We start from the raw sequence: 21596 nt of genomic DNA on the forward strand, positions 1-21596 counted from the left end.
AAACACGTTTTTTGTCAATAAAACACGTGTCAATCAATGAAAACGTGTTTTGTCAATAAAACACGTGTCGATCAATGGAAACACGTGTTTTGTCAATAAAACACGTGTCAATCAATGAAAACACGTGTTTTGTCAATAAAACACATGTCGATCAATGAAAACACGTGTTTTGTCAATAAAACACGTGTCAATCAATGAAATCACGTGTTTTGTCAATAAAACACGTGTCTATCAATTAAAACACGTGTTTTGTCAATAAAACACGTGTCAATCAATTAAAACACGTGTTTTGTCGATAAAACACGTGTCAATCAATGAAAACACGTGTTTTGTCAATAAAACACGTGTCAATCAATGAAAACACGTGTTTTGTCAATAAAAATATGGTTCTTTTTTAGCTTGATTTGTTTTATTGTTTAACTCGTTTCGAATTCATTGCCTGTATTCCTTTCCTTTGTTTATTTTTCTCATTTTACTTGAAGTTATTGAAAATAAGTTAAGGTTTCTTCTGGGGCACCTATTCGATGCCTGTCAAACTTAACACATGAGCGGCTTATTCCGGCACGAAACCTTAAAAATAAGTAGCATAACTATAAATAAATAGAAAGTGTGTTTTGTGTGTGAATTTGCACGTGAAACAAATCTGCCAAAGATTTTGGACCCAAACAGGCCTTCGGAATGGCATGTCGGGTTTAAATTGTTAACCTTCAATATTTATAGATTCCTATATCTGAGTGCTCATAACTTAAGAAGTGTAATAAAATTTATATCAACCCCCAGAAAATAATGGTCTTCAGTAGAAAGGCTACTGATGCTTTGAGTTTACCTGGCCAAAGTGGAAATAGAGTCTAAGGGTGGTGAAGCCCCCCTCCCCCTCCCGTAAAAGTTTGGTTCTTTTGGCTAGTCAATTGATCTCTGGTCAATCTTTGGCTTTAATATAGTCAATGGCAAACCGTTTCCTATCTAACTTTATTTTTGATGTGATGATCTCTATTCGCAAGGGCTAAAAAGAAAGAAGTATTACAGTAGTAGAATGCTTCGTATGGATTTGGGGGGACGTATAGCCACTACTCTTTTCTTCCTTATTGGTTTAATATCATGAAGAAGGTGAAACGTTGATCCCTTAGATATGGTTCCTCCCATGCTATTTTAAGGGCTTATGTTCCCTTCCATGCTATTCTGTGTTCCCTCCCATGTTATTCTAGGGGTTTGTGTTCCCTTGCATGCTATTCTATGTTCCTTCCATTGTTATTCTATGGGATCTCTACACGTGATTAAACACGTTATGAAACTACGTGCTATTTGCTTATGCCCCGTTGCTACCATTCCAAACGAGTGAGGATTCCCCTCCTGTTCCTAAACATTTCAAAAAAGATAGCAGTATGAACGGGGACTCCCCCGCACAAATTTGTTTCAACTCCAAGTTTTTCAACCAGAGTGTTTTTTTTTCGAGCTGACACCTGTTTTTTAGACAGCCAATCAGAGAACTGCTTACATATGATTTTCCTTTGCATAACAATTCGTCATTGAAATTTCGTATAAAATGTTCATGCACTGCAATTTAATTTCCATTATGTTTTAACATATCGAACATCGTACACTGAATTTTATTAACTTTGAAAACAATGGATTTGTCAATTGTCAAGTTGAGTACAGCTTATTAAATTTTTTAATTTATTTCCAGATAAAAAGCATTTACCAGTAAATTCAAATTTCAGGGGGACTTAGCCCCCCTGCCCTCCAACAATACAAAACCTTAAAATGCAATGAGTATATTCGATAGAAAACGCTAAGTATGCTTTTTTCTATTATGTAAATAAAATCTCTCCTCCACTACAATGTTTACAAGTTTTAATTGTTTTGAAACAGTTCTTTTTCGTTCAAAAAATGTCCTTTTTCCAATCGTGCGTTTAAAATTTGCTGTCATAAAACCATTTGTGTTTAACCTGTTACCAAAGAGGGGATGATTTCAAAACAACATTTGGCATACGCCTTATCTGAATTAAGAAAACAAGCGAATGGAAACGTGTAATTCTAAACGCTTTGTTTTTTGGCCAAATTAGACAGATATTTTTAAATTTTATTTGATGAAAGCAAATGGATTTCACAGACGATTAAGAGGCTTTTATAAAAACATATGACAGGGAAGGGGGGGGGGCAATGTATCAATTCTAACACGGTTTTTCTTTACTTGGTACCCGTTAAAAACGAAAGTTTTGTGTTAAATAAGTAATTCTTGTATCTTTTAAAATAGCTTTACGGGGTTTGAGAGAGACTCTGTTCCCTGATTCTGTGTGGTTAGAGGGGAATTCTGTGTGCAGACTAATTTTCTCTTCTGTAAAAAAAAGGGAATTGTTTTTTCCATGCTAAATTTTGCCTTCTTTTTAAGGAAGGGGATTCTTACAATTGTAAACCTCTCTTTAGTTCTTTGTTTATGCCCTTCTATGTTGGCAGATGTAATGGTTTACGTAAATTCCAAAGATAGACGATAAACGTTGGTACATGGTCTTTATTAAATAACGTGAGAATACACATAGAGAAAATAAGGTAGCACAAGAACAACTAACTACGACGAAGGCGAGAGATGGACTCCCTTTAGAAATGAGCGAAGAATGTAACTTTCCTGGAACGGAAGCTCCAGCCCTGGGACCGACCCCTTTCCCACGACTCGCTTTTAGTCCCAAGAGCTCCCCCCTGGACCGCTATCGTTGACGCATAAATGCCCAACTAACTAGGAAAGGAGATACCCGGAAATGCCTCTCGAATTGATGTTAAATACTTTACAGATTCTCCCCCCTGTTTTAAGTTAAATTTCCCAAATTTGGCTTATCCCCTTCTCATTAAACCCCCAAACTTTAATTAAATTCAAAACATTCCCTTCCCAAATCATTCACTTCTCACCTACTAACATTCTACAGCATGAACTAGTAAACAATTACATAATACAAACACTACACAATACTTGCATAAGTAAATACTTACATAGTATAAACGAACCACACTAACAACAGTAGTCGGAAACTGGATATTTTAACACTTCATTTTTTTTTGTATACTTTAAAATAGACTTGTTCCCCATGCCCCTGAATTTGATGAGGACAAGGAAAGTTGGGATTATGTATAAACTTCGAATTAGGGCAAAATGAATGACCGGGAAAGGCTAATTAATCCTGAAGATACCAGCGACAAATAAATTAAATTGCAGAAACTTTAAAAATCATACCATGCTGCAATGACGTTAAGATATTATTCCCAATAAAATCCTCGGGGTTTTGTTGCTGCGGAACGCCTCGGTTTAGACCTATTTGGTTTTTCTCTACTAACTTGTGGTTCGACAAACGGCAGTACTACTGTTGATATCTCTACATAACTATTAGCGCTACGCATTAAAACCATCCCGTGAGGCATCAACCTCATCTTGCGAGACATTACAACCAGCTCCCTCTCCCTGGGTAGCCAAACCGCCCTGCGAGGCATCAGTAACATCTCGTAGTGCAACAAAAAAAAACCATCCCGTGAGGCATCAGTACCAACCCACGGGACCTTACAACCAGCTCCCTTTTCCTGGTTAGCCAACCTACCCTGCGAGTCAGCCCTCACCCCTATCTGTGCAACAAAAAAAACATCCAAAGAGGCATCATAACAAACGCACGTGACATTACAACGAGCTCCCTGTGCCTGGGTAGCCAAACCGCCCTGCGAGGCCTCAGTACCATAATGCTGTGCAACAAAAAAAAACCATCCCGTGAGGCATCAGACCCATCCCTCGGGACCTTAAAACCAGCTCCCTTTTCCTGGGTAGCCAAACCACCCTGCGAGGAATCAGTACCATCTTGCAGTGCAACAAAAAAAACCATCCCGTGAGGCATCAGTACCATCACACGGGACCTTAAAACCAGCTCCCTTTTCCTGGGTAGCCAAACCACCCTGCGAGGAATCAGTACCATCTCGCAGTGCAACAAAAAAACATCCCGTGAGGCATCAGTACCATCCCACGGGACTTCAAAACCAGCTCCCTTTTCCTGGGTAGCCAAACCGCCCTGCGAGGAATCAGTACCATCTCGCAGTGCCTTCTCATTATCATTGAGTCCAAATTTCACCCTCGTCAGCGCAGAAAGAAATTCATCGGAAAAAGAAGACGTGTCTCCTTTCCCCACTATCTGTTCTATCTGTTCATATTGTATTGCAACCTTATACGCATCACCTAAACAAAAAAAAATTCTATACTATTCTCTAACAAATACCGTTTGTAGGACGGTCTGATCCACTCCTTGAATAAATTTAGAGCAAATCTTCCAAGAACTACACCATCATCCCTGGCTTCTAAGGACACCCTAAATGACCTTCCTAATCTTTGCATCCTTCTATAGAATAGATATACCCTTTTCCTTAAATTGAGCCACGCCTACAAACCCTGCAACCATTTTGCCTACTATTTTGCCTGGGGTATATACTACAAGTAATCCACCTTTTAAACTTGACAAATTTATAATTGTGGGATCCAGATTCCCAAAAAAGGAGCGAAACAAACCATGGGCCAAAAATGACGCAAAGTTTTTGAATCAGACCAATTTAACAATAACTGAAATTTTTGTAACTTTGCAACAAACTCAATTTTTGTAACTTTGTAACAAATTTTGTAACAAACTTAATTATTTTTCCACTTTCTGACTTTGTGAGTGGCGTTATTACTAAAAAAAAAAAGGGGTCAATTAGCGATCCTATTACTTGGGACTGTTGAGGCTGTTCTATTGTAGGATTAATTGGGGTAGTGCTCAGGGGAGTTAGAGGGTTTGTTGGGACCCATGTCTTGATCTTTTGAAGGTAATCATAAAGTTCATCTTGATCGAAATCAGGATCATTTGAGTCAAATAAAAGAGGTGGCAATATGCCATTTCCCCTCCACTGTCTTACAAAATCAAAAGCAACCTTTTTGTTATATCCAGTTTCCGCCGGATCAAGAATAGGAATAAAAACTGACATATTGAGATTAAAATTTGAAAAGCAGTTATTCTAAAAATTTAAATATTTGTTTTAAACACCGTTCTTTAATTACGGACGCTAAATTTTGGGCAATAACTTCACTTCTAACAGCAAGGGTATAATAAAATTTACTGGGTTGTTTAATCGTGGTAAATCACTTACGAAAGATAGTCCTTTCCAGATCCAATTGTAGTTGGTTTCAATTAAATCACTAGCGTCAAATGTAGTCATAATTGAGAATTAATTTTCGATTATCGAATTCAAAATGTTAAATTTTGGTTGGAAACTGTCAAATGTAGATCACACGTCGACTGTATAAAATCAGGTAAAATAAACCACCAAACGTAAAATGGCTAAGTGAAGGTAGAAAACAACCGGAGACTTTCAGTTGTAGAAATTTGAATTAGTATGTAGAAGCTATCGCGAGGAAATCCATATTAGGCATTGTGTAACAGCCTATTTCAAAATGTTCATTTAAAAGAAAATGTTTCTCAAGAAGGCGCTTTGAATAGAAAAAAGTTCAATACCTCGTAACATTTCGATGTCTTTTTATCAGTCTTTTGTAGTATTTGCGGCTCAATATCACAAGCAATTTTGGTAGCGGGCCAAATAGCTTTTCAATATGTTGCCAGTATTTAGCGTAAGATGTCGTAAGTACTTATAACGGTCACTCAAATGTTACTTGGAGGTTTTCCCCTAGTGATATATGCTCCACTAGTCTTAACTGCTTGCCACCACTCTGTAAACCTCTCTTTAGTTCTTTGTTTATGCCCTTCTATGTTGGCAGATGTAATGGTTTACGTAAATTCCAAAGATAGACGATAAACGTTGGTACATGGTCTTTATTAAATAACGTGAGAATACACATAGAGAAAATAAGGTAGCACAAGAACAACTAACTACGACGAAGGCGAGAGATGGACTCCCTTTAAAAATGAGCGAAGAATGTAACTGTCCTGGAACGGAAGCTCTAGGCCTGGGAACGACCCCTTTCCCACGACTAGCTTTTAGTCCCAAGAGCTCCCCCCTGGACCGCTATCGTTGACGCATAAATGCCCAACTAACTAAGAAAGGAGATACCCGGAAATGCTTCTCGAATTGATGTTAAATACTTTACACAATTACTCTCCCCCGGAAAAGAGAGCTAAGACTAACGGTGTTGCTCCAATACAACAAGTGGAGATAGGCGGTCCATTGGAGGCCACTCACATCCATTCCAGACCGACGCTGCCTGCTCAAAACCTACCAGTGCCAACTCCTATGCAGCCAGGTAGAAAGTTGAAAAGAGAATGGATGGTTGCTCACATGATGGGGAGCCCCACTGGCTCATCTGTACAAGCCAGTGACATCACCGCCGCATCTATGCAAGAAACGGACGGCACTCAACAGCAATCTGAATTTGGAAATGCGAGTATTTTCACCTCTAGCTTCTACCTATTTATATCCAACTTTTTTTTTAAGTATTTTCTTTTCGCCATTTTTCAACACGTAAAAGTGTATGTCAGAGATATTAAAATGTTAATCTCCCCGCCCCCAACTATTGTTTTAAATTTCTCTGCTCCCCTCAGAGATAGCTGAATATAATGCATTTTTTTTTATTAGCAAAGAAAGAACTCTTTTGCGTCTTTCTGAACTTTCTGTGGGAGGGGGGTGGAGGCAAGTATTTAGTTTAAATAATTCTAGGAGGAATAGAGTTTTGAGGATGGGGTGAAAAAAAAATGAATATGTTTTTTTTAACTTTATAAAATAATGGTTATTTCACATAGAAAATAAATCCTTTTTTTCTATAAATTAATGAATTAGCCTTTTCGCTGTTTTTTCAAGACCGTAAAAGTGTATGTCAGAGATATTAAAATGTTAATCCCCCCGCCCCCTGACCATTGTTTTAAATTTCTCTGCTCCCCTAAGATATAGCTGAATATATTGCATTCTTTTTATTAGCAAAGAAAACACTCTTTTGCGTCTTTCTGAACTTTCTGTGGGAGGGGGTGGAGGCAAGTATTTAGTTTAAATAATTATAGGAGGAATTTAGTTTTGAGAATGGGGTGAAAAAATGAACGTTTTTTTTTTTTTTTAACTTTATAAAATAATCGCTATTTCACATAGAAAATAAAACCTTTTTTTCTATATATTAATTAATTAGCCTTTTCGCCATTTTTTTTCAACACTATAAAAGTGCGTGTGCGTGTGTGTGTGTGTGTAAGTGTGAGTGTGTGTGCATGTGTGAGTGTGTGAGCTGGTGTGTTGTGTGTGTGTGTGTGTGTGTGCGTGTATGTGTTTGAGCTATTGTGAGAGTGTGCGCATGTGTGTGTGTGTGTGTGTGTGTGAATGTGTGCGCATGTGTGAGTGTGTGTGTGTGTGTGTGTGTGAGCGGTTCATGCGCCGCGTCTAATCGATAATTCATTAAATAATGCTTCTTTCACATAGAAAATGAAACCTTTTTTCTACAGATTAATGAAATAGCAGCGCCATTGGGTAATGAGACATCAGCATTTACTGGACCAATTCTATCACCACCAACGGAGTTCAGTGATGAACCTACATTAGTTCTGGATAATATGGAATGGCATAGAGGTTTTCTTAATGATGTTTTTGGGGAAATGGCTAGCCTAGACGACTTAAATTGTGATATTGACATGATTGAGGACCCGGAATGGCTAGATAGATTTATGCTTGAGCATTTAGGAGATGTTACTAGTGCAACTGAACCGGGTCACAGGACAATACAGGCTGGCTCGATCAATTGTCTACAAACACCTTGGAATATGTACTAACAGGCCTAGGGGACCTCATGCCATCTCCAACCAATGTAATTGAACAGACTGGGGGTGGAGTTATTGACAATTCTATGTCACCCCCCACCATTCCGCTTAATGATACAGCAACAACAATGCAAATTGTTGGACCTAATTTTTCCGGGGACATTTTTGACGATAGTTTTATAATTAGTGAATTGGGTCTTGTGCAAATAGATGCAGGACATGAAAATAGTGTCACGTCCCCGGAATAACGTGAATTTTATTTGTTAGAATCTGCTCTAGGTCACTTACAAACATATAGGGTAGATTTGAACCCTCCCGAGGAAAACGTGATTGACGGGAGCATTATTTTAACAGACCCAGTGAATGTTCTCCATAGCTACATCGACAGAATTTGAGCACAAATTGAGATTCAGATTCAGACAGGGGAGGGTCAAGGAGGGGGGTTATTAAAGCATCAGTAAATCAAAAAGTTTATTTACAAAAGGGGACATCTGGGAAAATTTTTTATTTTCATTTTTCAACTGGCAACCAGACTTTTTACCCTGGTATAAACGAATTTGAGAGCAACTTTTTCAACTGGGTAAATAAATTAATATTGACTTTGGACACGTTTAATGAGAGGGGAAGTGGGTTCAAAATTTTATACATTGAACACATGGATCTGAATCTCAGTAGATTTAAAAAAAACTTTATTTTAAGGGGAGGGCGGGATAACAAAATAAAATACTACTCAGATTTTTCGGCTACGGGAGGGATGCAGGGTTTAAAATTTGACACTGGACTGCAATGCTTTAATTACGCATTTTTACCAGCGCCCCTTAAAATGTTAAAAATTGAATCATCAATAAAAAATCTAGACGGACTTTCTGGTAACAGTGAAGAAAATTTCCCTAAGATAAACTTTGACTGTTTGGAGGGGAAGCATCTAATGTCCTTGAAAGAAATAACCTTATTTGAAAATCCAAATAAAAATCTTGGGTTGGGGGTGGTTGTTCTCCAGTATGACACAGCCTATGTAAATGTGGGAAAAAAATCAAATAAAAAAAGGGTTTTGTATTCAGTTAGAAAACCGATGGTGAATAATGTTTAAAATTGGGTTTTGGTTATTTACGAGCTCCCCAAAGATGTAAATTCCTATGGTCATTTTTTCTCCGTTACAGCAAGAAATCGACTCCTATCCCAAGGCAGAAAATATGGGGAACGTTTCTACTGTCCCAAGTGCCTTTCCTCATTTAAAATTGAAACAACGTTCTCAGATCACATGGAGCAAAGCAAAATTCATGGGAATCAACGAATTGAAACGCGGGCAGAAAGCAAAGATACTTTACAATTTAAAAATTTCCAAAATTCCCTGCTACAAGTTGATAAAGTGTCTTCGGACTGTGAATCAAGACTGGTGGAGGTATCAGACCCATCAAGGCCAAAGATAGTCAAGGAACACAAACTAGTTGCGTGTTCCTATGCGCATGCCCGTCGCGATTCCAATAATAAAATGCAGTTGGAAGATTTTTTTTTGGCTATGGATGAGGAGGGTAGTATAGAAAAGTTTTTGGTATCTTTAATAAAAACAGCAAACAGCACAATTTCACGATTGCGTCACACCAACTACCCAATGACATTATCAGATAAGGAGCAACTGGCACTAGAAAAGGGAACGATTTGTTGGGTTTGTAGAGGTGTTCTTGCCCAAAAAGACGCTGTCCAGGATCATAATCATCTTATTGATCCCAATTCAACGGAAAAAGTAACTTTCGGGGGTGGGCTCACAATTCATGTAATTTAAAAATAAACAGCAACTCTTTCTTCCGGTTTTTATACATAACTCTAACTACGATCTGAAGTATGTGCTACCAGCAATGGCACATCTTCAAAGAAATGGAACAGTGGATGATGCATGGGTGATAGACAGCTTTTCCTACAAAATCATACCTAAATTGTCGGAAGAGTTGCTTGTTTTGAAATTTATGTGGAAATTTGCTGAAGACGATGTTGAGTAAACGAATAAAATTCGTTTTTTAGATTCCAACAGTTTTTTCCCCAAATCATTGAGCGAATTAATTCAGGTGCAGAAAAACAATGACGTGTGCAACGCTTTCCCCCTTCTCAAGCAACAATTTCCAAATGATTTATATGATCTGTTGATGGTCAAGGGCATATATCCTTATGATTATTATTGTTCCATGTCAAAATTCACCGAAGAAACTATTCCTTTATTTGAATCGTTTTACGACTTTCTACACGATCATAGGCGCACCTCCGATGAATACAGTTTCTCTAAAAAAGTGTGGGCACAGGGAAGGTGTAAAAATGGGTTTGACTACTGCAAGCTGTATTTGTCCAGTGATGTGTTAACTTTGTTCGACATTATGTGTAAAAATACGGACAAAATCTATGGGGAATTTAATCTTGATTTAGGATATTATTTTTCATCTCCTCATCTGGTAATGGACCTCATCCTAAAAATTAGTGGGGAAAAAATCGGGCTAATCACAGACATTGATCAGCATCTATTCATCGAAAGGTCAATGAGGCTTGGATACGTTTTTCACGGGGATCGTATCTTGGAAACTGATCCAACTGGAGAGAAGACGGGGACAAAATCGGATGCATTTTTCCTCGATATGAATTCTCTCTACCCCTCGGCCAGGTCCCATTATGCGCTACCTTGCGGTGACTATAAATGGCTCAATGACCCTCAAGCTCCCCATGTCCCCAGCAGTGATAACAACAGTGTTGAGGAGAATGGACCAGTTGGATGGTTTTTTGCAATTGATGGGGAGATACTAGTTGAGCATTACGATTCAGTAAAGGATTTTGTTTTCCCGTGCATCGATAGAACTGTGACTAGGGAATCTTTGAGCCTCCTCAATAGGCGTTTAGTCGAGGTGGACGGATTGCATTGGTCACCTTCAAAATAAAAACTTATTGCTGACCTTCTGCCAAAAAAAAATATTGTTGTACATCACGTGGCTTTAAAATGGATATGCAACAACGGTTTCAACGTCATAAAAGTTCACAGAGCGCTCCTGTTTGGTCAAAAACCATATCTAAAAACGTTTGTTGACACCTTTGTCAAAAAACGTTCTGAAGCACAAACGAAAGCCGAAAAAGAAATTTATAAACTCATTTTGAATTTAGCTTTCAGCAAACTGTGCGAGTGTTCACAATAGGAATCTTTGTGACGTCGTGACCGATCTAAAACAATGTGCTTAACTTATTGCCGATCTAAACTACACTTCCGTCGCGATCATTGGCCTGATCATGGTACTATTGAATAGGAAAAAAAGACACATTGTCCTGAATAAAAATATTGCTGCAGGCAGTGCGATCCTGGAGATCTCAAAAAAGCTCATGTTGGAATTCTACTACAATCTGGCTAGGGTACAGTGGTCGGAGAAGGGGCAAGTAGAGGTCTGCTACGGGGACACAGATTCTCTACTGTTAAAAGTAAAAACCCCAAATCTAATTAATGATTTAGCACACGGTGAAATTATCAGCTCACGGATGGACTACACCAATTGGAGTGGGCTATACCCAGAGCTAGTGAAACGTCGGGCGCCAAATCAGCTTTTATTTTTAAATCAGAAACGGGAAGCGACATGATTTCCAGTGGTATGTTTGTAAGTCCGAAGGTTTACTTTATACAGACATACGACGAAGAAATCAAGAAACGGTGCAAACGAGTGCACACATGCTAAGTTGATAAGAATTTCAACATGGAGTTCGATATAAATTGGATTGTTCAAACTACAATTCCAAGAGCCAAATTGCTGGGAAGTCATTCTGTCAAATACATAAGCTTTACTGTAAATGTAAAGAAAATTGCCATGAGTACTATCTTCAACAAATTTTATGTTTGTCAAGATGGTGTGACCACCCTCCCCCTTGGGCACTATTTAACTTCAGACCGGGCCGAATGTGTTATCCATGGGGAAAGTCTCGGTTTGAATAAAGTCCAGTAAATTTTTTTTCCTAAAACCTTTTTTTGGGGGGGGGGGGGCCTCGTGGCCCTGGGGGGGGGCGCACCGCCAGCCACTACCAAAGTTATCTTTTTTTTACTTAGAGCAGATTTTTGTGCTTTTGTACATGTTGCATTCAAATTAAAAAAAAGTGATATTATTTTAAGTGCTTTATTCTAATAAATGTTGTATTTTTTCTATAAATAAATAAACAAAAAAAAGTGTATTTTATTTAAGTGTTTTTTTTTCTCTCTCTGTGCCTATGTAAATGTTGTATTTTTTTCAAGTTTAATGTGCTTTTTTTTCAATGTAGTATTTTTTTAAGTATTGTTACTTTTTAATGCATATAATAAAAGAAAATATGATTCTTTATTCGTCTTCTTCTTCTTATTATTATTATTCTTGAACAGAGTAGTAGTAGTAGTACGGAAATTATTTAGTTATTAGACAACTATTGCCTATAGCTAGTTGTCTAGGTGAACTGTTGAAGGGATCATGTATAAATTTAAAACACCATTCAGATCATTTCTATGTGGGCTGTCTATTTCAGGAAAAATAACACTCTTAACTAAAATAGTTAAAAATTGTTATAAAATGTTAATGGAAAAGACAAAACAAATCGACTATTTTTACAGTATTTTGCAGGAGTCATAGGATAATATAAAAGCAATTGCTGCCACGACGGGATTGGTGCAGATACAGTTCATACAGAGACTTGATGTTTTCAGCATTATTGAACCAAACTCTTGGCTGATTATGGACGATCTGGCTGAATCTATTGAACAATGGTCCCGGGCAACGCTGCAATTGTTCACCGTTCGCTCTCATCAGGAACAAATTTCCGTTACTCTGGTTCTGCACAATGTCTTTCATCAGAGCAAATTTATGCGAACACTTGCAATGAACTGCACTTATTATATCATCTACAGAGTTGTTCGTGATTCCAGCTTGCTAATAACTCAATAAACAAATCTATCCAGGCACCCCCAAATTTCTGCTCTCAGCATACAATCAGGCAACTAATAAACCCCATGATTATATCCTATTAGATTTTAATTAAACTACACCCGAGGACCTGCGTGTAGTCACAGATATTTTCGACAATGAAATTACAGTATATCTCACCGTGAACACTAAAAAGACCTATTAGTCGATATCATGACACTGAAGAAACTACATGAAAATAGACATCTGTTTTCAGTTCTATGCACTTCAAAACCCTTGCTTAGGTAAGCCATTCTCAAATTTAGTGTTGACGATGATTTCATTAATCTAATATCCGCACTTTGCTTAATTTTGACCGAGTTTAATGTTCAACTACCATAATTAGTTCAGACACAGACGCAGAAACATCGTTCCACTATACATAAATGAGCCTCTAAAAACAAAGGACATAATTTTAAAAATAAACGTGTTCTTCAGGTGGGCGGTATCTTTTTAATCCTGATACTGCCAATAATTGCAAAAATTATAAGCAGTTTACTCTAGGTGGAAAAAACCTTATAAATTTAGTCCAATATAACTGACTCTCTCACCCATCGAACACTTTGAGGAGGAGCTGAGTAAATTCATTGAAAACAAGAATATTGAGGATGATAAAAAACTGCTTTTATTTCAAGATGCACTTCGCCGAGTGGACAAACATAAGCCGTATCGTGTGAAGGCCACTGCTGCTATTGATCACAAAAAAGAATCATCTCCTCAAGAGTCTGCTGCTGCTGCTGGAACACAATTAAAGAAGGAGGAATTGGTTTAAATTGTATTTAAATTTGTAAATATAATGCCCCAAACATATCTTGAAAAAATAACACGACTCCTAGCCTATCCCATGGAAAGTGGTCAAGATCTTATTCAAGTTGAGAGCAATGGGAAAGAGATTATAATTAAGGGCAAGAGCTATAATCTACTTGATTTAATCTATGATATGGTTACAAATCGTAAAGGACTATTATCATTTGACGCTCATCTATACAACTTTCTAAATACATTAAACTTCCCCCAGAGTCTTATTAGCAATAGACGAATTCTAAAAAAATTAAATGAACATGCATCAACACCAACATCATTAAAATATGAACATGAAGAAGAAGAAGAAGATTTTAAATGGATTTTGGAAAATACCAGCACACTACAGAGAGACATAATTCAACAAAAACAAATGAAGTCATTATCGTGGTCATCACCACTACCATCACCTATTGTTCCCATACACAGGGGGCATAATCGATACACAACGTGTTAACCTTTAAAATGGTTGAATCTCTGAAACATACATAAACCAATATTGTTGAAGCGGAGAGATTAAGTTCCCCCACCACTCTTTCCAAAGTCACGGGTGTTCACACTAAAAGCGTACAAGACTATCTACAAAATGAATCAAGTTACACTCTGCATAGAAATTATAGACTTCGTGCTAATCAATATCGAAAAACTAAAGCCTTTTACCCACTGCATATAATGCAAGCAGATCTCTTGACTCTAGATGAGGTTCAACGACGTCACAATACACCGTACAAGTACATTCAACTTGCAATCAGTGTTTTTAGTTGCTATGCATATGCAATTTCATTGCGATCAAAGAGAGGGGTTGAAGTTGCTCAGGCCATTGAAAGTATTCTCGAACAGGATTCATATAAAAAAAATTCAAACGGATCGTGCTAGTGAATTTGTTAATCCCCATGTTGCAAAAGTACTACTTAAATATAGTACACTGCTCTATCACAGTCATAGTCCTAGAAAGGTTGCATTGGCCGAACGATTGATAAGAACTATTCAAATTTTAATTTCGAGATATTGTACAATGAAAAATACACTTGCTTTTATTCATGATATAGATAAAATCATGTTGATTTATATTCAAAGACCTCCTCGATCATTGTCCAACTCTACGCCAACGGAAGTTCATCATTCTGATCATGATACAATTGACACCTTTCTTAAACAGTATTCCAATGAAACGATTGTCAAAAAGAAAAATAAATTCAATGATGGTGATACTGTTCGAATTAATAGGACAACTAATGTTTTTGAAAAGGGGAATTACTTGTGGTCCACCGAACTTTTTAAAGTGGCAAAAATCCTAGACACCAAGCCCATAACTTCTCGTTTGGGCGATACCAAAGATAAAGAAATTCTCGGCGTCTTTTATGACTATGAAGTACAAAAGGTTAAAAATAATAGTGAAATCTATCAAATTGAAAATATATTAAAGACACGTACTCATAGGGGTATGAAACAGTTACTTGTTCGGTGGCTAGGATACAACTCTGATTTTGATTCTTGGATCGGTGTTGGAGATATTGACATTGCCGAGTAATTTCTATGTAACTTTTATGTCCAATTTTTCTGATCCTCTATACAACGACTTGAATACGACAAGTGATTTTTGGACAAAACTCTCCCCCGCCATCAAATTTGATGGTGCGTATGAAGTGGCTCTTGTCGAATGTATTTTCAAAAATAACTATGACATCCTGAGAAAGGATCGTGTATATGATATAAAAGTTATACCATTCGATTGGACACTCTTTGTCGACTATGAATGGGTTGAAGCACTTAAATCTAGCGAATATCCACATGCCAAATTGAAATATATTGAATACGATAATATGACAGATTTTTGTCGTACAATCAATAGATAAATCTCATATCGTAGGAATGGTAAATTCCATTTTAATTATTCATTGGAACACGATAGGATTTACATTACCTCACCTGTTGACACTGAAATAATTATTCTCAATGATAATCTGAGAGACGTTCTTGGCTTTAAACAGAGTACAATCAATGGGAAAAATGCTGGCACTATTTACAGAATGGATCAAGTTATTTTTGTTTATTATCCACATGGTTTTATCTCAGACGCTTGCTTATTTATCTATGCTTCCTGTGTAGATACGTCAAAAGCCAGTTAGTCAAACGTAGTCCTCTTATTTCTTCTTGAACTAAAAAAATCTCACGAACTTGTTCATCACTTTAATATAAAGCATCTTTAGTATGTTCCTGTAAATATTTCGTATTTGGAACTCTGTCAGTTAACACTAAGAAGTGAATTGGGTGATCCTCTAGCAATAACAAAAGGCTTAGCAGTGATTACATATCATTTTCGACCCATTCTCGGCAATAGCACAATCACCTAGAATGAACAATAGAAGAATTTCATTTGTCTGCCCCGATATCGATTGCTATGTTGGTGCTTTGAGTTCACGTCAAATAGGCAACAGATTTGACTACTACAAGGGTCGTACTACAATGTCTGGCTATGGTCTTGGTAGCTGGTTTGCTAGGCTATTTCGTTCTGCACTACCCCTTGCCAGAAAATATCTTGTGCCTGCTGCATCAAATTTTGCTGCCTCAACACTCCAGGACTGGGGGTCAGGCAAGAATTTCAAAGAGAGTGTTAATGAAAATACTAGATCTTCGGCAAGAGCCGTTGGTTAGCAACTAAAATCTTGGAAACATGTGGAGGAATTGAAAAGGATGCGTGCGCTTCATTCACTCATCAGTCTCAACCCAGGCGGTAAGCGAAGGACATCAACAAGGACTTTGAGGAATAAAACATCGAAGGCCAATAAGCAGAAGAAGAAAAAGAAAAAGATTGTTAGATCAAAGAAGGATTTCTTCTCTTAAGATGACTTATCTCCCCCACAAGGAATCACATCCATCAATCAGTTCCTCAGTGAATCTATGCAATGCTGAAAATGTTGATGTCAGTGTCAAGTATGGCTACTATGAACAATTTCATCCACAACCACCCCTCTCGGAATATATATATTTTCAAATATTTTCCAATGAAGACTATTTCATTGATTTGTCATCAACATTTATTGATTTAAATGTTGTGGTGAAGAAAAAGTCAGATAATACAACTCCAAATGCTGCCGACGGTCTCTCCTGCGAGAACTGTATTCTACACAACCTATTCAAACAAACTAATGTATTTATTAATAAAACATTGGTGAGCACTAGTACTAATTTATCAAACTCTGCAAGTTATATACAGTTTATAATGATGAAACCAAAGGCGTACAAGGAGTTGAGGGGACAATTATTGGGCTATGAATATTGATCAGGTCTTGTTACTGACGTTGATTTGGCTACTGCAGTGACCCAGGAGTACCATCTGGTTGGAAAATTAAATCATGAGATATTCAATGTATCCCAATGGCTACCCCCTAATGTCAAGATTGACATAAAGTTACAGCTGGCCCCATCAAATTTCATTTTGAGAAAAACACTTCCTGCAGCACCCGATGCAAATGTCATTATCACATCGGCAATTCTCCACGTCCGAAAACCACAGGTTATGAGCTCTGTTGCATTGGCAGTGGAAAAGCTAAGAACCAATGGCAACATCATTAAACTTCTTGTCCCCCAAACGATCACCAATCAACGTCACATTGCTACCGGCTCTCGTAGCTATAGCGATTCATCATTTATCAATGGAGAAATTCCATCAAAATTGGCTTTGGCCTTTGTGAAGAGTGGCAGTGCCGTTGGATCCTGGACTGAATCCCCCCATGATTTTAATTTTCTCGGTCTATCTAGCCTTGTGTGCAAAGTGAATGGTATTCCACTGTACACTCTATCATTTGACAAAAAATCCTATAGAACTCTGTACGAGTTGACCATGCAATCCCTAGATCATGTCTCAACTATTTGAAAATGGAATAACTGATTCAATGTTTTCAAAAAATCATCGGGTAATTGTTTTGGATTTGTCAGGGACTCAGGATATAAGCATAGTACGAACAGGGAATGTACGTTTAGAGTGTACATTTGCTGATGTTTTGACTGAGAATATCACGCTAATATCACTGAGTCAATTTGAAACCTATTGGAAAATTACTCCCGATGGCAGTGTTCTACTAGAACTAGCACAATGAACACAAACCAAATAATCAACGTATTTAGTATGGATCCAACATGTCGCAGTAAAAGTCCTATTTCATACCTTCGGACTTCATTGAAAAAATTCCAGGTGTTAGAAATACCCAAATCATTGTTAATAGCAGTCCATCGACTTTGAAGACCGGCCATTGGCTATGCATCTTTCAAACAGCGAAGAATATTGAATTTGTTTATCCTTTTGGCCTATCGTATAAATTCTACACTCCATACAACAGCAACTTCATTGAAAGCAATGGGGAAACCATTCAAAATCAACGAAGAGTACAAGATTTAACGACTAAGACATGTGGCTTTCATGTACTACTCTTTTTCATGTTCAGATGTCGTGGCTACACCTACAATCAGTTTCTCGACATCTACGTTGACTTACCTCGATTGAACGACTTTCTAGTGGAAAATATACTTACAAGCGTATTTAATATTGATTTTAGTGCCCTACGAATAAAATGTTCTAAAAATCTATGTGAAATTGTTTATTAATAAAAATTTGTATACATGATAAAATGACTTCTACTTTTTAGATTTCATCTTTTACTAGGTATTTGTCGACAACAACTAGTGCAGGTAGATTATCTGAATTCAAAGGGTACTGATCCTGATGTACTGCAATGTCAGGGTCACATTTTCTACAATAGAGTGTAACTTCACTCTTGTCATATCTCTTTGTATAGTCAATGATACTATTCTCATTCATTCTATAGAATTCACATGTTTCAATTTGTTTATTTGAAGTAATGTCATAAATAGTGTCTTCAAGCGGCGAATCACATTCCGTCACAGCCAAGTAAAAATCAGTGGGCTTATAATCATAGTAGTCATTGTCTTCACAACGATGACGTAGAAACCAAATTCTTTTGTTGTTCCAGTAGTTGAATCGTTCACCCATTTCTTCCTCCCAGAACAGTCTAAAACCACGACGATACCAATCTCTTAGCAATAAACTAAAATCATGCTTAGGATTCTTTCAAATCATACCGGGATATTTATTCTCCCACTGATTACACTTATCACAATGACAATTGGAGCATAGGTGGCCTCTAGGATGAGAGTCACACACCTCTTCATGACAGGAATTACAACCTTTAATTTGTACAGCATATTCTTTATGCAATTTACACGGGTTGCATAATCTACACTTTTCATCATACTCGTCAGTCATTGCGCAATTGTCACATGATGACCAGCTGCCCAGTGTGTATAAACATAGGGGACATGTATGGAACATTTTTTCATGTGTCTCCAGTCTCACTGCCACAATCAAACTCAGCTATCAGCAGCAAAAAAATTTAGAGAGAGAGGAGTAAATATCTCCGTTTGTCTCTGATTGGCTGCCTTAAAAAACAGGTGTCAGCTCGAAAAAAACACTCTGGTTGAAAAACTTGGAGTTGAAACAAATTTGTGGGGGGGAATCCCCGTTCATACTGCTATATTTTTTGCAATGTTGAGGAACAGGAGGGGAATCCCCGCTCGTTTGGAATGGTACTAATGGAACTATAAGTAAATAGAACATAGTTTCATAACGTGTCTAATCACATGTAGAGGTCCCATTGAATAACAATGGAAACATGGGAGGGAACATAGAATAGCATGGGAGGGAACATAATCCCTTAAAATAGCATGGGAGGGAACATAGAATAGCATGGAAGGGAACATATGCCCTTAAAATAGCACGGGAGGGAACATATCTATGGAATCACCGTTACACCTTCTTCATGATATTAAACCAATAAGGAAGAAAAGAGTAGTGGCTATACGTCCCCCCAAATCCAGACGAAGCATTCTACTTACAGTTCAAAAAGTGCCTACCAGAAAAGGACGGATTAGATATACTAGAAAGGGCAATTATTTTGAGATAAGGTAATAGAGTGGCCTCTGTACTTTTTTTTTATCTGCATTTGATTACTAGTTGCTGATCTTCATAGTTAAAAGAAGAAGAAAAATAAAGACATTTGAGCACACACATTTGTTGTAACTAGTCAATTGTTGACTATAGATTAAGGTAATTCAAGTTCATCTGTAACTTGTGTTTCAAGATATTTTCCTTGTAATCAGTTCTTTTGTAATTCATAAATAAATACAACAATGGATAAAAAATTTAAATAGAACTGAACCCATGAGAAACCCATCTCCTCTGAAAAGTTTGAGTGTGTTCAACTATGAGTAATTAAACACCGGAATTCGAACTACTGGAGGAGTGCTGCACCATCCAAGATTTATTTGTACTCTGTAAAGTATAACCATTTTTGTCCATGGCCGGAGTTAATTTTTTTTTTGGGGGGGGGGGGTTGGGGGACTAAGACTTAGAATCTTGTGTCTAGAGGAAGGGGCTTAATATTTTTCTGAAGTCCTCATAAAAGATTGCACGCTAGGGTGTTTTTTCGTTCGTTTATATAGCTGTAGTGCAACAAGCCCTTCGGTTTTTGGCTATAATGAGATTTTGGCTATAATTCTTAATTCTTTTCAATTAGCGATACGCCCCTTCAAGTCTTGTCCCTATTCTGGGATGTTTTCAAAGGCCGTCAAAAGTTCCGGTTGTCTCCGGGAAGAAAGAGGTTCATCGGCACGCCTGGGATCTCATTCTTCACTATTACGAATTAATGGATGGAAACAGTTATGTCAAACAGCCACAAAGAAGTTTGGCAAATAGCTTTCGACTGGATCCGGTCGGTTCTACTCCTGCCAACCTGAAACAAGTAAGTTACAACAAAAAAGCAGAGAAGAAGCATAAATAAATTGACAGTAAGACGTAATTGTGAGAAGAGAAACAGGGGTATAAAGTATGTGTACAAAGACGCACAAAAGTCTGTGTCATGATTAAGCATGTATGTGGAGGGAGGACTTGATGTTCTGGAGATTGTGCTTGCGCATTTCTTCTGAAACCTAGAGATTTCTTATGAAATATCCCAGATTTTCTTACGTTTTCATACATTTCGCCTTTTTTAGGACATTCTAAGTGAGTAGAGATGCCCCTATTGACACGATTGCCCACCCCTGCTGCCACCTACAACTTTTTTTTACATAATTTATTCAAGGATTATCGATCGAGTCTCATGGGGGTCAAGGTCAATCGATCAGTTGTTGTTTGGCCACGTGTAATGACATGAGGGGTGATTTACATAATCGCTAGGGGAATGTATTGATTCACGAAGGGGAATTAAGAAACAAACATGGCTTCTTTGTTGTTTGGCTAGCCTAACCTGAGAAATTGATTTACATAATCGGCGGGGGAATGTATTGATTCACGAAGGGGGAATTAAGAAACAAACATGGCTTCTTTGATCTTTAGGCGAACCTAACCTGAGAAATTGATTTACATAATCGGCGGGGGAATTATTGATTCACGAAAGGGGAATTAAGAAACATTATGGTTTCTTTGATCTTTAGGCTAACCTAAACTGAGAAATTGATTTACATAATCTGCGGGGGAATTATTGGTTCACGAAAGGGGAATTAAGAAACAAACATTATGGCTTCTTTAATCTTAGGTCTGAGGGATAAATGTTCTTTAGGTCAGAGAGAAAAATTAATATTCCATTTTTAAATATGGCTTCATTGATCTTTAGTGTCAGGAATTAGAAATGACATCACTTGTTATCTTGGAATTATGCGGGAGTCTAAAGAGATAGAAATTCTATTTTTAAATACGGCTTCACTGAGCTTTAAGTCGGGATAAATTGATATTCTAATGAAACCTTAATAGTGTAGCTAGGAACATTTATGAGATGAAGAGATTAACGTAGGAAAGGGTTTCCTAGAAATTTGAAATGGGACAGCACAGGGATGCCAAAAACAAAAGGAACACACAGAAATTACTTTTAGGGGATTATTTGGGTGAAACGGTTTTAAACATTTTAGGGAATTATTTCGGCAAAACAGTTAGAGACATTTTAAAAGATGATTTTAGAAAAGGTTTTAGAAGAGGTTTTGAGTGTGGTCGTTATAGTAAACAAGTTCTATTTGAACAGTGTCGTGAGGTCCTCTA

The 21596-nt window shown here is 37.4% G+C and overlaps 1 protein-coding gene across 1 annotated transcript in view; it reads left to right on the plus strand.

The window, feature by feature from the left end:
- The window catches only part of LOC148956203 (RUN domain-containing protein 1), a 134517-nt gene that overhangs the window by 68684 nt on the left and 44237 nt on the right, over nucleotides 1-21596 (plus strand). The window contains exon 10 of the mRNA XM_089094487.1: nucleotides 20083-20307. Within this exon, the coding sequence (XP_088950613.1) occupies nucleotides 20083-20307 (225 nt within the window). The remainder of the gene's footprint in view (nucleotides 1-20082; nucleotides 20308-21596) is intronic.

This window comes from Artemia sp. Qi Xiang Cuo, chromosome 1 (genome assembly GCF_049724085.1).
Source record: "Artemia sp. Qi Xiang Cuo chromosome 1, ASM4972408v1, whole genome shotgun sequence".
NCBI classification, from domain to species: Eukaryota; Metazoa; Arthropoda; class Branchiopoda; order Anostraca; family Artemiidae; genus Artemia; species Artemia sp. Qi Xiang Cuo.